Genomic DNA, 17,093 nt, shown 5'->3' with positions numbered 1-17,093 from the left:
GTTCCTCGGTAAGAAACTCCATAAACTGCAGACTAATTGGGCGTTTATAGCTAGTTGACCAGTTTTGGAGTGTTGACATTTTCATGCACTGCTATCACAGGACATAGAGCCCGCATTCAGTCGGACTATTTTCCATTCCACCTCCAATTTGATTTTGTCCTGTTATACGGTAAATTTCCTGGGCGAAATAATCCGGTTTTGAGTGCTGGCTGGTTGCTCCGACTTGTGTTATGATTTTATTGTCACAAACACAATTAATACAAACAGGGAAACCAAACCGTTTTGTAAAACTGAAGAAGGGAGTCATTATATATAATAAAACTTAGAAGAGGAACATACAATATAATAAAGTAAATCGAAATTAGTCATCTTAATTGTCTATCAACGTCCTAAATGAATAAAAAAAAAAATTAAAGAGTTTCAATACCGGATATTTAATGGTCCTTCATGAACCAAAACCTCGTCAAGATTGCATTGTCGAGTATTCTTACGAAAAAGTTATAACATTTGCCGAATAATATTTCAGTCAATAAAATAAACACGTGTAATTCCTCATGAATTAGCTAATTACTAAGAAAGACACGTCCCCAGACTTGTATCAGGAACATAGAAATCATAAATGGCTAAAAAAATGGGAACGAAATTGAATGCCTAGTTTTTTCCCGATACACACCATATACTGCGATTGTAGTTCACAATAGACCTATTGTGACAGCGTTCACTATTGACTTAAGGCAAACTTCGTAAATTTATATGACCACACGCAACCAATGGAAATCAACAAATTCTTCTTGAAACTACCATATCATATCAGTCACTGAGAAAATACACCATAGGCGCCATTTTAAGTCTTATTAGTACGATTATTGTTAATAATTGTCGACTCGTACATAAACAAATATTTAGAGCTCCTACATGATTTTAACAGTCACATTACGCACACGATTTATTACAAACACATATACTATACACTTTACGACCTTACATAAAAATTACGAAAATTTAAAACACTATATACCAGAAGTTACAGAAAAAAAGAGATATTCATCACACTAGCAAGACTTGTCAATCAATCATAGAATAACACTGTGTACGGCCATATAGCCTTTTGCGATGAGTTCATCTATAAAATGTAGACTTCTTAATTTCTCGTTGAACGGAAAGCAACCAGTTGATGAGACTCGACGCCCGATGACTCCCACCTAATTGCAAGCACTCACTTTTGGGATTAACTTGTGTGCTACACGCACGGGTTTATACATACAGTTAGACAAAGAGCAAACACTCATCGATTTACTGCACTCGATCACACATACTGACGCAAAGATGGAGAAGAGTGTCAGGTTGTCAGCTACCTTCAGCGAAAAGTTACATACATGAAACGACATATACCAACTTATTGGCAAAGTGAGCCCAGTTATCGAACATGGATTATCGTTAACACAGGTCCTGTTTAAGCCACGTGTGTGGTTAGGATCAACCTTTAGAGGCTTTTGCAATTTTCCTATCCAACACTAATCTGAAAAGATACTTTTCTGTACCATACTTTATTCTGAATCTAAGCTGTAATAGACAAGTGATCATTTTTAGAACGTTCAAAATCATTAAATTGGTAAATTATATAGATATTATCAAAACTGGATGTGTAAGCCATAGCAAATAACCCAACTAAATCATAACCATTATTTAGGAGACCGGAAGAGGGTCGCTTGCTTCCCTTTCAATTTGCTGGCCCTAACAAATGTTCAGGTGTTTAGTAGATTCTTCTGTCAAGCAGTAGAGAGGGCGAACAACCTAGAAAATCTAGATTTTTCTCAGTACCCGACATGAGACAACCCTTTTTGCCGAACTTAATAGAAACAAATTTGACTTACTCGGCATATCTCTGATATACGAACATAATTTGGTAGCGCAGCATGATGGTTGACTGGTTCTCGTTTTCTTGTCGCGCTAAATTCCATCACGACTAAATCTTTCAAGGAATCATTGGCTAATTGGTTAGTAAGATCCGCAATGAAAGGTAAATTAGCGCTAGGTGCTGGTAATTAATTATAAAGGAATCCATGTATTATTCCCCAAGAGGATATTGGAAAGGTAACGCATCGATTAGTAAAAACTCGCCGAAGTAGCAAAAGTCACACGTGCCACAGCTGGAGCGTGGTTATCCAAACAAGCAATAGGGCAAATGTATCTACCACCGCCTGAACAAATTCAATTTGCACATTTTGATTTTGGATCTCCTAATGAAGTTCATCAAGCTGATATGTTATTGTTACCACATGATACCGTTAGAATCCAAAGACGTCAAATGACATACAAGTACGCGCTAACTGTAGTTGATGTTGCAAATAGATACAAAGAAGCGAAACCGTTGTCAACAATGACAACTGAAGAGCTTCTGCGTTTAAACTAATTTATCGACGAGGACCTCTACGATGGCCACAGCTGTTACAAGTTGATCGTGGCAAAGAATTTCAGGGTGCAGTATCATCGCTAATGAAACAACGTCACCGTCAGACGAGGACATACTGAAATTCACCGTGATCAGGCAACTGTTGCACGATTTAATCGAACACTTGCTGAGCAGTTATTTTTTATATCAATACGCTAAGGAATTCATTCAGGGCAAGAGATCGCGCGAATGGGTTGCAAGATAACCAAGAGTGATAGTCGCGCTAAATAATGAGATTACGCGAACAACTGCATTGAAACCAATTAATGCAATCAAGAGCGCGCGTATAACAATGCAAAGACGTAGTGTTTAACACAGCCAGTGCTGGGTTATGACATTGTGAGTGATTTATATGAACCCGGTTTAACTTGAAGGTGGTAAAAAAAGAGTGATTGTACCTATTTGGAGCATCACGACATAACAAGATATCTAACATAACAAATTCTACTGGTAGACCCGCTCCTCAGCAGTAATTTACACGTGAACAATTACAAGTAATTTACACGTGAACAATTACAAGTAATTCCCTAACATACAACTACCACCGCGATCATTTAAATAGCACCCCTTGGTCGATTACATTCAAGACAGGTCAGCGTCACATTTTCTCGAGTTTGACCGCGACTGTTATCTATTCTGTCCACTTATAAATTGTCTTGGATCATTACTCGAGTACTGCCACATCATTACACAATTACAACTCGCCCAGTGATTATTTTGTTTTTGTCGGAACGCGTTGATAAATTCAGCATCGATATCAAAGTTGCGTCTATTTATGTTGTCACTTTGTTTATAACAGGCTATTTTTGTATTACATCGTTGTCAATATCATAATTGATCACTGACTCGTCCAAGACAATCCTTCGTAGCTGAGATATTCTTCTAACTCTAGACACTGCGAGATAGACCAAATTTTACCATTCGATACGATCATCAACGATCCAAACAACTGTATCAGTAATAGTTAATCCTTGAGATGAGTGAATCGTCATTGCGTATCCTAGCGTCCACGGAGATTGGTCAGCGTATAGCTCATCTTCAACAACATAGACATCAACTGCGACAATATCATTCAACACAAGATTACGTTATCCTGGTATGTCAATGTCGATAGTATATCGTCTCGTATCGGCTGGTCTATAACACAATGGTGTTGACAATGTTGGAACCTTTTCTTGTGTGACTGAAATAACTGCTGTTGAAGTGTGTATCTGACTATCTTTCTACTTACCACTATCAAATCGTTTGGTTTCTACGTTTCCCAAAAGTCGTTCAGGGAAGTTTCTGAAATCAACTCGCGTATTATTACACATTGAATTTGATTCGGTTGTAACCTGATTAATCTTCTGAATTCCTTTAATTCTGCATCAAGAGATCTGTGATCATCAGTTATAACCGAATAATAATCAATAAAGTTGTTCAACCAATCGTGTAGAGATGGTCCAACAAACGGAGGAGGTTGACCGTGATCGTCGCACTTTATCACTGCTGTATTTTTCAATAACAACCAATCGTGAAATGTTTTTAATAATTCCAACGACACTGTGCACACTTCATCCCAAATGATGATCTTTGGAATATATTTGTTCGAGAGTCCATGTGCCACCGCTATATTTGACAAATCCGTGATAAGTGCAAGAATTAAATTTTCGTTGATTCATCTCCCTGGCGAGGCTGTGTGGTGATTTTAGCACAATCATATCATCGTGTTTCTGTCGAAATAATTATTCGATCACCGAGTTGTCTTAGGAGAACCACCCTGCCCGTTCAAATAAACCATTTTGTGTCTGGATACTGGATCATACACATATGGCTCCGACGATAATTCTGATATCTGATCGCTGGGATAACTATTTTTAACCGCAACATCCGGGGATTTACAATAGCAATGTAATATTTCCTTTTATATTCTCCACGAACCCCTTGATTAATCAGTGCTTGTGAAACGATCCAGTAATTCCGATTATTTTTTATTAAAGTAAAATTAATCCGTTGCAAATCAAACTTCATTGTCAGCAGCATTGAAGATCGAAGATCTTAGATGCATATACTGAGAAGATTCTCCATCAGTGTAACTAACAATTGTGCCTAACTTTTCCCCGTTAGACAAGTAAACGTTTTCTCGACTACAACATATATTTGCCGCAGCGGCATCAGCAATTATACATTATGATTTCAACATCATCCATAATCAATCGTGCGTGATGCCATTTATGATCATATGTTCCACCCTAAGTAAATTTACCGATTATTCTTCTACTGGGATCTTTTGCGGTTTTTTCGCTGTTGCTCCTGAGAATATTAGGAGCATTATGAACGATTACATCAATAGGAGTATTTGGATATTCCTGCTTATATTCTTCGATGACCTCATCTACATTGATACGCTTCGGTGCTGGTAACCAAGCCGAAGTCTGCGTCCGATAGCGTAAGTTAGACTCGTTGATTTACATCCGTACATGGAAATGAAAGGTCAGTCCACAAGGACGGACTTTTTTTTCCCTTCACCACGGACATATTTCAATATTTGTTCTTTGTTTTTCACTGACATGCATGATTTGTACGATTTTTACTAGTAAACACCATATCAGAATTGGTAAAACGAATGATTTCCATGATATTTACTAGTGAACACCCTATCAGAATTAGCAGATCAGTCGATGTGCACAACATATATATATATATAAACAAAATATTTTTACAGTAGCCTTTGCACAAAAATAAAATTAGTATACTTTTTTGTGAAATTAGTCGATTGACACGATTTTGACTACCTAAATACGCTCACAATTATCAAATAAGTTTATTTAAACGATTTTGACTACCTAAATACCCTTCAGATTTAACAGACAAGTCGATTTACACGATTTTGACAACCCGAATTGAGAAATTCGACAGATTTTCATTGAAAAATAAATTTCTTATAATGTTTTAGTAATTCTGTGTAACAGCTTTGGTCTAGTCTGTCAGGATAATCATATTTTTTACTGTTTTCTTGAATCCCTGAACATTTTAGATGAAACATTGAAAATGTTCACGATTGGAAATCCCTTAAAATCGTAGATTTTTACGATCTCACAAATAAATTAAAATTTCTTAATTCTCAAATCCAGCAAGTGACCTGATTGGTATGTCAATTTGAAATTTAGTCTTGATAATGACATCGTAGATAGACCAGATTGATTGGCTCTTGTACAATCACTTATCCAGGCGGTTCTTTTGGTGTGAATGAATAAAGAATGAATCCTTGCTGGGCTTGATTTGATATTGTTGTGTCCGTGCTGGAGCTGTTATCAATTACATCACACACAAGAATGACCGCGAACACAGAAGTTATATTTACAATTTCCAGGGATACATGTCGTCCTTGCCTCTATGTATCATTATTGTGCCGCAGAATAGTTGCCGGTGGTAGTGTTTCTCTGTACCGTGTAAAGATATCAGGGAAGTTTTCGTTGATGATTTTGGTGGTGGATTATTTTAGTTCGTCTGCGTTATACCCGGAAAATTTTTAATTGTATAGATTTGCCTATGTTACCTTGGATTTGTCAGGAAATCTTTGTTTGACAGGAGATTTCATTAATGTTTGCATGATAGTTGGATGAAATGTTTCCATGTCGGATATAATCTGATTTAATATTTCAATTTGCTTAATAATTTCATTTTTGCCCACGTGTCAAGGAGATACACGGTTAATAATTGACGTGTTTAGCCGTGTAATATAATCATGCACTTTTGTACTGGTGCACGTGGATATCTTTTTCGCGATTATTTTAAAAACACCAGCCGTGGCCGCTGATGATGAAACGCATAATGTTACTGCTACTGCAGTTGTTACCGGGGTCAGCGCTGATAATACTAATCCAGTAAACACAAGTACCGCAGATACTGAGTATACTGCAACGTCAAGAATGACAGCTCTTCGCCAGTATTTATTTTTACTTTCAATAACGGTTTTTAACTCTGACTGCCATTCACGTACTTGACCATATCTATACTGTTGTGCATCCAATGTTGTCGTTCACGCTATCATTGACTTCGTCGTTGACGCTGTCAGGGACATTTTTTAGCCTACTACGGTGACCAATTGAGGTGTTTCAGCAACGAATTCCAGACACCTACAGTAAGATGCTGAGGCTAATTTCTTATCAGCTGCTTCCAGTATAAAGTTTCTTCGGTTCCGCTATTTAATATGATAGTCACAGCTCCAGAAAACTTAACGGTGGAATGTCGACAGGGATACGTTGTAAATATCTCGAATTTTGCAGCACTCCACACTAACAGTCTATACACACCAGTAACTGTTAACGTATATTTGATAGTATTATTTTGTTTTGACCATGTTGCAAATCCAGCTGATACTGTCTATACTATGTTGGTAATATACCCGGGAGTAACTCCGTTTGGGATTTTAATCAGACTAATTTTGTTAACGATCTCAGGAATTCCACTTACGACATCTTCGAGTGTTTTCTTCATCGTTTTAACGTTAGTTTTGGTATCAGAGAGTTTTACCAAAGAATTCTTTTGCGGTTTCATTAATTGTTCTAAAGTTTCTACGGAGATTTCTAAACGCGTTTCCGTGAACATCATACTCGGCCCGCAACGTGAATAATTTTCTGTATCGGTGCTGTAGTTGACTTCCACATAATTTTTGGTTGCGGCATCTTCGTCGGATGTTGGATGTCTTAAAACCACTATCTTGTTTCCATTCATGTTGAGTACACCTGCCATTGTGTCACCGGTATGTTTTAACCGATTAGCAACATTTTTTGCAATTTCATCTTTGATGCCAGCAATTGACATACTTGAGTCTCTGATTTTTCCGCTATCAATGAACACAGGAATGTTACCCGGGGAAGCTCCAAGAACCCTGTGAACTATGTCATACCATTTGATATCGCTGGTTTTTAGCTTGCCATGCCGGTCCTGAAAAATAACAACATCATCTGGTTCTATCCCGGAGAGGGTTAAAAGATTGTCGATTTCATCTTTGGTCGCATATTTTGATAAATATACGTCGACGCGTTTTTTACTTGTATTCTGTTTAATTTATCCGCGGTATACTAGTGCTTGACTTTGTGAGGTGGTTTGGTTGATTTTGATAACGCGTCAAGTACATTAATTACTTCACGGCCGCATATTGGTGGATTGGTTAATGTTTGTGTTGGTAGCGTGGAATACCAAACTGGAATGGGAGTGCTTTGCACTTTGTGTACGTATTTTAGACATGCAACTGGCGGTTCTAACCCGTACGAATCGAAATAAACAATTCCACGTTGATGTATCATATAAGCAATTCAGCGAGTTCCTGGACCATCGGTGTTATCGAGATTAATAATTCCAGTTTCTGGATTATTTGATTCACGCGGTAACTGATCTCGTATAAAAACACCTCTAAAATTTTTATATCGAGTAAATCAAAATTTGACATCGACGTCAACGGCGTTTGGGGTACCATGAGGACGGAGTTCCTGGAAGTCTTGGACCCGCTCACTTTTTTGGGGTATCTTTTTCCAGTTGCTTTTTTTAATCCCATTCCAGCAGCGGTTCCAACAGCACCTAACGCAGATGCTTTAGCGACGGCGGGGGCATCAGCAGCTATCAGCGCTGGTATTGCTGCGAGAAGTGGAAATATGCTACCGGTTTTAATCATGTCCTTGATGGCATTTGGAGTGAAATCAAGTTGAAATGTTTTAGTTGAGTTTTAGTCAGCGATAACTTGTTTGGGCCACCATCAGCAATTTTATTTTGCTTCAGTGTTATTTTTGCCTCACATGCGCCCGCGTTTTTCGATTGTAATATTTTCACCTGACAGGGAGCCAGAGTGACATTAACGTGATTGTATGACATTTGTATAATTAACGCGATTTGTCTAATTGTCTACATGTCTTCCATCAATTACTCTCATTCGCCAACCAACACCCTCAAATAGCATTGTTTTCTCACTGAGTTTGACCGCGATTGTTCTTTAATTAACATCACCTGAATTTACGCTAGCTCGAAAATGTATATCAACGACAGATTGCTTAACTAAATCAAGGTGTTCCAGCGAAAATAAATAAATCTGAAACAATGATGTAAAATCTAACTGCGATATTTATAAACAAGTATCAGTATTTTGATCACGTACCAAAAATATCATCAAACGATGAGATGCACGTGACACATACTTTTCGTTAAAATCCGATAATATATCCTCGGATGGTTCTTTATGTCCGTTTATTCTTAAAGATACTTCAGAGACACCAAGTTTGTCAAATACCATTGGATTGCTTTCTTGATTTGTTTAATCGTGCAGCATCGTGAAGAGCAACAAAAGTATGTCTTGGTGCAGAAACACCTTGCTGTGAAGATATATGCCATTTAAATACACCATCGAGGGGATTTGGATTACTATCGGTAGTTGTTGTTAATCACGGTAATACTGATTTACCTCTTTGATCCCTACAATAAAGTAACCCCTGTTCTTCAGCGATCGATGTAGTTATTAGCGGCATCTACAATGAGAGTTTAAATAATATTACTTTACCATCACCACCACCTTCTCGCCAGATAGCATCATTATATTCTTTTCGACGAAGAACAATTGTATGTTTGGCTCCTAAAATAACCTTTCTGATATTTCTGCAAAATCCAAAGTTGTGGGGCAGTTTAATTCCACATGAAACTATTATACGATCACCTTTTGACGTGTTCTAAATCCTAAGTTGTAATTTGGATTGCTATGAACAACCCGCCATACATCAGCGTCAGCGTTGTTGGCAAAGTTTCTTGGTCGTCTTAAAATATCAGGCCTCCCATCGGGTTGTTCAGACTTATCCTTAGCGAACATCATAGTCGGACCATCTGATCTAGTATAATCATCTGAATATCTTTCTAGGCCTTTAATCGTTGTAGCAACGTCAACATTATCTTGGATTGTCTCAATTTTCTTTCCATCAATCATATATTTAGCACTTTTGAATAACCCCATGATACCATTATTAACAAATCCAACCCTGACATCAGCTCCATATGGTGTATTAGCGACAAGGTTTGTTACAAGTTCACCTGTGACTTCAATAAATGCTTCAGCGGGCAAGAAGTACCTACTTGTATCCTGAACTCGTAATTAAATTCGTCCACGTTGATTTGGCGATACTGCTTCATAAGAATAGTACTGATAATCACGCACGGACGCATCCTTGAGTACAGGTGCATCCATGTCAAACTCTGGGTCAGATGTACGTTTAAACATTTTATTATAATTTGTTATCTTCAAAAACGAAGACCACTTCCTCATATCAGACTTGCATACATTTGTTCAGCCCCTTGATTGATCAAGGCCTCTAGGTTTTGATTTGCGACTTGATTTATTACTTTATTGACATTTGCTTGGTAATTTGACCGGTTGTGGTAGGACCGCTTTTGGTCTGCGTATTAATCGTGCTAGTCTGTCCTTGATTGCCAAGAACGCTTTACTGACGACGTTACAAATAGCACCATGAGCTTTATCACGAATAATATCCATTGCTTTATGAGCCATCCTCGTGAATAATCCCCGAACAACATCACCGAATCCATTTCCGTAAGTCATCCTATATACTGGTAATCGTAAATTTACCACCATGACCATAACTGGTCTACGATGAGAATTGTGTACGATCATGTTGTTTTAATTATTTATTTATATAATCACTGTGACAATTAGTCACTATGATAATCATTAACGAGCTCATTAATACGTTCTCAGTAAATATCAATAGCCATGATACCGCCTTGAAATAATCGTCGACAGATATGAGATGTTTCATTAATTATTTGTGCTGAGTTATTTCCAGCTCGTTTTCATCCTGAGAACATCTAACCATTGCACGTCATCGATGATATTGTTAAGACAGGCATTAAGACCACTTCACAAGCCACTTCCGGTTGCTCCTTCTGCTGCTGTTTCCGTGCTTTTCTTAAATAGTCTTAAGGGTGATCTTTCTCCCTATTTCGTCTTTTTAAGCAGCTCCTCAGACCTTTTAATTTCCGACATCAACTTTTGCTACGGTGAAGAAGACTGTTGTTGTTCTATATGTTGCTCCTGTGGTTCTATTTGTTTCACTCTTTCTTTATAAAGTATCTGTATTATTTCAAAAAGACCTCTGTATTCTAAATCATCATCTGGCTTGTTGTTTGTTTTTATATATACGATATATCCATTTAATAATATTAGCATCATTTACTTTTTTTCAGAACGGCGGTTTAATATGTTTTAAATATTCTAATTAATATTTTTTCAGGTAATTGTTTTCTTTTAGTATTTCTAATATCTTCGACAAAACATTCACTAAATTTTGCAATCAGTCAAATATATTATTTTATTTGTTTGGATTCAACGTCTTTTTTCAATTCAGTACGAATTTACCAATACCGTCAAGTTATTCTTTCTTGAAGGGTGGAGGTTGAACTAGAGCTATATTAGTTGGAATTTCTCGTAAAATCATTTTTTATATTTTTTTGTTCTAGCTGATATTTTTCCAGTCTGATCAGCGGTTTGTTTTGATACTGGCAGAATACAATTCTTCCTCTCCTCCTCATCCTTCATATTTCCCCATATAGCTCTTTCAGTAACAGCAGTAATGGGTTTAAATAACGTTTTGTACCCGTAGCAAATTCAGCTTGTGCTTCTTGACGTTCTTTATGTTTTTGTCTTACATAATCAATAACAGGAAGATATTTCTGTATTACCTCTAATCTAGTGGTATATGCTTCTTCAATGTTTGCCATTATTGATATAATAATGATCTAATTTATAGCAGCAGAGAGGGTGCTGCATCCATCTTGACACCGACACAATCGCGTATTTCCTTAGATCGTTTCGCTAATCGCGATCTGCCGAATAAGTGAAATTTGAGTATTGATTTTGGCGAACAGGGTTGTCTCACGTCGGGTACTGAGAAAAATCGTGATTTTTTTTGGCGATTTTCCAGGGAGGCGTATTTTGACGAAATACGAGTGAACCAATTATAGGTTGTTTACCCTCTCTGCTGCTTGTCACGTTAATAAAAATGGTCCGGATCAATTAATTAAGCTAGTATTTCTCGATTCTGCGGCGATAAATCATATATACAGTTCGATAATTCAAGGGAAGCGGACTTTCAAGGATCTGTTCGCATTGTATCTTGATGACAACTAATGCTGTATTGCTAATATGTTACTAATACAGTTTTTGGCTGCTATTGGATCAATATATACGTCTTCATTACGCATTTTAGCGACCATTCCAAACATGTTAACTAGTTTTGCTAAATAACTCTTGACTGATGAGGCTATCCCCCAGCGCTGTTTGCTATTTAAGTATTATCAAGGGTGACTTTCCTTATATGCTGGCACCTATTGATTGATATCGATCAAGCGTATCGGCTTTTTCCGGCTGCCTTTCCATTTTGTCTAGCCTATTTGTGATTTTATCTCAGTTAAAACGTTGGTATGGATGATAGCTGCGGCTACTATTGTGTAGATCCTGCTTTGTGTATCTTTATAAATGTTGTTCCTAAACTAAATTTACATAAACTGCTGTATCTTGTGATTCTCCTTTTACTCCCGTATTGTTTCTCCATTATTTTATCTCTGTAGGAACTTTTTTAAAAAAAGATTCAAGAATATATTAATTCATATATGACTAAATGTGAATGAGATAATGCCTCAGTTTATAGTCTCAAATGTAAAAGGAGACATTGTAAACGAAACGACGACCGACAGATACAGTGTGAAGAACAAGTATGCAATACAGATTTGCATAAAACAAACAAGACAATACAATTAGTTTCTAAATCATTGGTTTTGCTTAATAACCTCCCCTATCTTAAACATGAATTATAAAGATGCGTAATTTTGGGACGAGGGTGATTCCATAAGAGGACTGCAGCTATGACCGGAAGACTGGTGTGGAGACTATTGTTGCGACAAGGTTTTCGTTAGTCGTACTGTTTGTATAATTCAACCATGGCATGGGAAGACAATATTAAAGAAAACTGCTGAACAATATAAGTTAAAGCTGTTATTCTTCTTCTTTCTGATTAAAACTTTCCATGATTGCTCAGATGACAAAGTACACCACGTAGAATTACCCAAGAAATGCGATTTTATATTTATATACAGGTTCACCACAACATACACTCACACATAGTAGGTGGTGTTGTTGATTTGCTGCTTGTGTTGTTCATGGAAATAATATCTCTTATAAATATCAGATGTTGTAACTTGATTAAAATTGCAGGTGTTGATTTTTCCCCTGTGTGTGTAATTCGATCGAGAAAGCACTTGATATCGTACTTTTCTTATCTTTTCGTTATAACGCACTGCAATAGTTTTGTTTATCCAATGCAAACGAAATCATGCCTGTTATGTTGGATGATATAATTAAATGAGTTACGGACAATATGCGCCCAAAACTAGAAATGTATGTATAATTGAGTGGTTTGATTATTACTTAGTGTCTCAATAATTTGAGTAGTATTTCTTTCTAAAGATATGTTAGCGGCTGTGCAAACAGGTTGAGCATGATAATGTTTGGCTGAAAACAAATTTAATCAAGTAGTAGCTTACTAGGTTGTCATGTAAGCATTATTAGGTTGTCATATAAGTACTACTTTCCGTCTCTGTGTTAACGATATACATATAATTCTTTACAATTCAAACACACACACACACACACATCCTATACATCGCATAACTTCATATATTGTAATATTGTGTAATGCATATATAAGCCCTTGCATTGTCTCTTTTAAATCTCGGACAATCGTACTGAATATATACTAATGAATTTGTAAAAATACATTTTGAAAATGAAAGATAAGACTACCTGTAAATTTAAATTGGATAACAAGAAATTTATATTTCAAAATGAAAAATAAAATATGGTCATCGAAACCTTTTGATAATCTGAAAACCACAATATGTGAAACAAAATCTTCAAATGAATATTTTAATAAAAAATAATTTCTCCGAAACTGTAAATTAAGATTTGGTGTAAACTAAAACTTAAGCTAAACATGTCCGGACGGTATTGAACTTTAAAGGAGTAATAAAATATTTGGAGAACAAAATGATAGAATGTTATTAATGAATACAAAAATTAAAATTTGTCCTATACTGAAAATCTTACTAAAATTAAAGCAAAGCATTTTAAGGAAGTTAAATAAAGACTGCAACCAAAATCCGAATGTATACGGTTTTCTTTACTCCAAAGTTTCTAAAAATGTTTCGAGATATATTTCGATCACAGCTGAAGTCTGTGAAAATATCTAATTTGTATTATCGTATTTACTCACAGCCTTATGTAGCACGTTTGACATGACAGTTCTGGCTGTGACTAAGAGTTCGATATTTGTAAGAGAGCTAAGATTTTTTGTGGCCTGTGATGTGTATAGCACGTGTGTCTGAGTCGTTGTTTTCTATTAGATTCTGACAAAAATACATTGTCTTTGTTGAAATTTTAGCGCATTTAAAACCCAACAGGTTTGTTTAGATAACCATACTTTTTCATTAGTGAATTACGCATGCGTGCCCCATCTAGTGCCCTTACAATCTTTATTTTTAAAGGGAATTGTTTCACTCCTCCCAAAACTATTCTGGTAAATAACCATTCGATTGATTTCAAAACAACTCGATTGAACCACGCAGAAGATAGCAACGGTTCCCTCCTTTGATAACGCAGTTTATACTGATTGGACAGAATAACGGGAACAGCATGACTAGAAACAACTGGACAGAAATTGGAAAAGTAAAGTTAGCAAGAAGGGGATGTTTCTTTGCCACGTGGGTCAGCAAATATCATGATGGTGGCTGCCGTATTATCCATTTCCCGTGTTTAGCTGTTCTGCCAATTTGAATGCAGATTTCCATTAAGCATATCTCATAATGAATGTTTTCGGGGTGGGTGGTTGTTATAATTAATCAGATTTAAATGCAAATACCATTTTTATTGGATATTGCTTACGGTTCGAATTTTCCCAATAGAGTCTGTTGAAAATCCTTAACTGAAGTGAATATGTTCACTTCATTCCGCTGCTTCTATAATGTCATATAAATTGGGCTACCATATGTTATAGAGTAAGATTATATCAGTACATTTAAGTAAGTATTATAATGCTCTCAAATTATATTTTCAAAACATGGAACATAATTATTTTGCAAGACATTTTGTAAAGCCTTCACACGCGTGTGCTATAAATTGGCCCTTAAATAGTTTCGCAATCATAATTTAATATCATTAATAAACTTATATTGAACAAACGTATTGACTCGAAAATATGACACAGATATATGATGGGTGTATTGTTTTGTATATCGCTTGTGATATCGCTCTTTGTTCGGGACTAGTGTTAAACAGTGTTCAACAGGTCCTCAATATTCGAGAAACTCCACAATTATGTTGTATTAGCTTTATGTTTTATGCACGCCGACTGGCAAATATCACACTTGAAAAAAAGTAAGCAATTTGTTATAATGGTTTATGGCTGTTGATTTTCGCCGAGAACCTATACCGGAATATATGTTTGATCTTGTTGAAATAGACTTTATTCTCGTAGTACATTACATAAGTACGACATACATGTTTTAAATACATCCATAAGTAGTGGTAACAATGAGTTCTTAAAATACTAGTATGATCACATCGGTGTGATCACGTGGGTTGGCGATTATGATTAGCCTTGGCTTATACTCTGGTAAATGTAGACGAATAAGATAAATATTTCTTATATTTTTCGTTCCTATATTTTCGCAAGCGAAAAATATATCCTTATATTCCTTGAATGTTTTTGTATTTAGGTAATTTTTTGTTCCAATCATTTTTTTTGTTCCAATCATTCCAAGCGACGCTTGATTGAGTGAACTAAAAATCTGACGAAATTTCTGAATCGTTTGGTTTCAAAGAAGGTCAAATAGTTTACAAAGTGTCAAAAATATAATGTAACGTTATAGATAAGGCCACCCCAAGTCACAGCCTTTACTCTGTCATATGTATATGATCAGCCATTCAAGTGACGTGAATTTTCGATAAGGGTGAGCATGTTATGTTGAAGAGTGAAATTATTCTTCTAACTTTCGATTCCGCTCTAATTGGTTTCTTCTAAAATGTTTATTTTTTTCTACATAAACCCTGGCTATGCTTCGTCTTTTGGTACGAACAATTAAATAGTTTTATTCTTGGCGTGTATATAATTAACTGAAGTAAACGAAAATGTCAATTATGTATTCAAGTTATATTAATATTGACACAATGGTGTAAAACATAAACTACAAATAAAAACAAACGCAGGAAAGATACGTATAAGTGACATGTATGTAACACGTGGGTCTGGGATTGGATGGAATATAATTGGTGATCATATGAATAACGTAAATATACTATATGTCATAGAATGAACAGGTTAAACATTTTTATCTGCTATAGCATGTTTATGTTACAAATCTGATAATCGAATAATCCTCTACCAACAATTATAATCTTTGCCCCATTCTGCGACATATCCCGCTCATGTACATCATTTAAATAATAACTATTAGACACACATATCCAGCGTTTTAACCAAAACGCGAGGAGTGAAGAGTCAGAAGGAGACAAATTGGGGGGGGGGGGATATACGCATTGTAAGGATATTAGTAGCTAAAGACGGAAACACATTTAAAACTCAGGACCATATTCATTTTAAGCGCAATCTAAAATGTATACACTTCCATTTAAACAAATACTTTAACACATTAAAAAAACTATAACATCTGACAATACTCAACTCCAGTTCATTTCCGAGCAGGTTAATGAATATCATTTTCAGTTAGAATTGTTGTCAGACAACATTAAACGCGGAAAATATGTGTACAACAAAGCACAACAATACTGAAAATCTCGTAAGCACAAATACCCATAATGTCTTGCAAAAGGTGTCATATTATGCGGAAGGTTGTGTGCTTAACGCCGTCAGCTATAACTAATACGTCTACGTTAACGTTGCGTCAATGTAATATTCAAAATAACCGGATTATGCGCTGTCATTGGTTGCACTTATCATTTTAAATTGCTGTATTGAAGGCTCTGTATTATAACACTATCCTGACATACGAACATAAAGCGAGAACGAACCATGATAGCAGCTTTACCAATCAATTGATTATCTTCATTGCAATATAGGTAAAACGTAACGTATGTTCTGAAAAACAAAATGCACAATGTATGTTATAATAATTGAAATAACCTACCTTCATATAACAGAATTAATAGCAGAAAGGTGGACATTCCTTCTGACCTGGAGATTTCGAAGTCTATAAAACTTGTTCGTTTCTGTTCCTAGTTACACATTATTGTATCGCACTAGGGTAACATAAAGTAAACACGGACTATTGGATTAGAATCTCTAATTCCGAACCGTAAACAAATCACTAAATCACAATATATCCATCTTAACAGTGATAACATTGTTTAACTTATCAGGCGCTTTACAGTGAGCCGGTACATTGATATATGGGTAGGTATAATGTCAAGTTGTTTGCATTGGCTACATATATATTAGAGAGAATGTTGGCATGCATCCATATTACTTTCACGGCTTGTGACCGAAACTTCTTCACCTTTGGTATTTATGGAAAAAGGAAACGTTGTAATGCA

At 36.0% G+C, this 17,093-nt stretch overlaps 1 protein-coding gene across 1 annotated transcript in view; it reads right to left on the bottom strand.

Moving 5' to 3' along the window:
* The window catches only part of LOC149788815 (uncharacterized), a 28,515-nt gene extending 11,661 nt beyond the window's left edge, over positions 1–16,854 (bottom strand). The window contains exon 1 of the mRNA XM_089974947.1: positions 16,688–16,854. Within this exon, the coding sequence (XP_089831073.1) occupies positions 16,688–16,724 (37 nt within the window). The 5' untranslated portion in view covers positions 16,725–16,854. The remainder of the gene's footprint in view (positions 1–16,687) is intronic.
* Between the last annotated feature and the right edge of the window lie 239 nt (positions 16,855–17,093).

The sequence above is a fragment of the Sinohyriopsis cumingii genome, chromosome 11, assembly GCF_028554795.1.
Source record: "Sinohyriopsis cumingii isolate HCF-2022 chromosome 11, ASM2855479v2, whole genome shotgun sequence".
NCBI classification, from domain to species: Eukaryota; Metazoa; Mollusca; class Bivalvia; order Unionida; family Unionidae; genus Sinohyriopsis; species Sinohyriopsis cumingii.
This window is presented reverse-complemented; position numbering and strand designations above follow the sequence as displayed.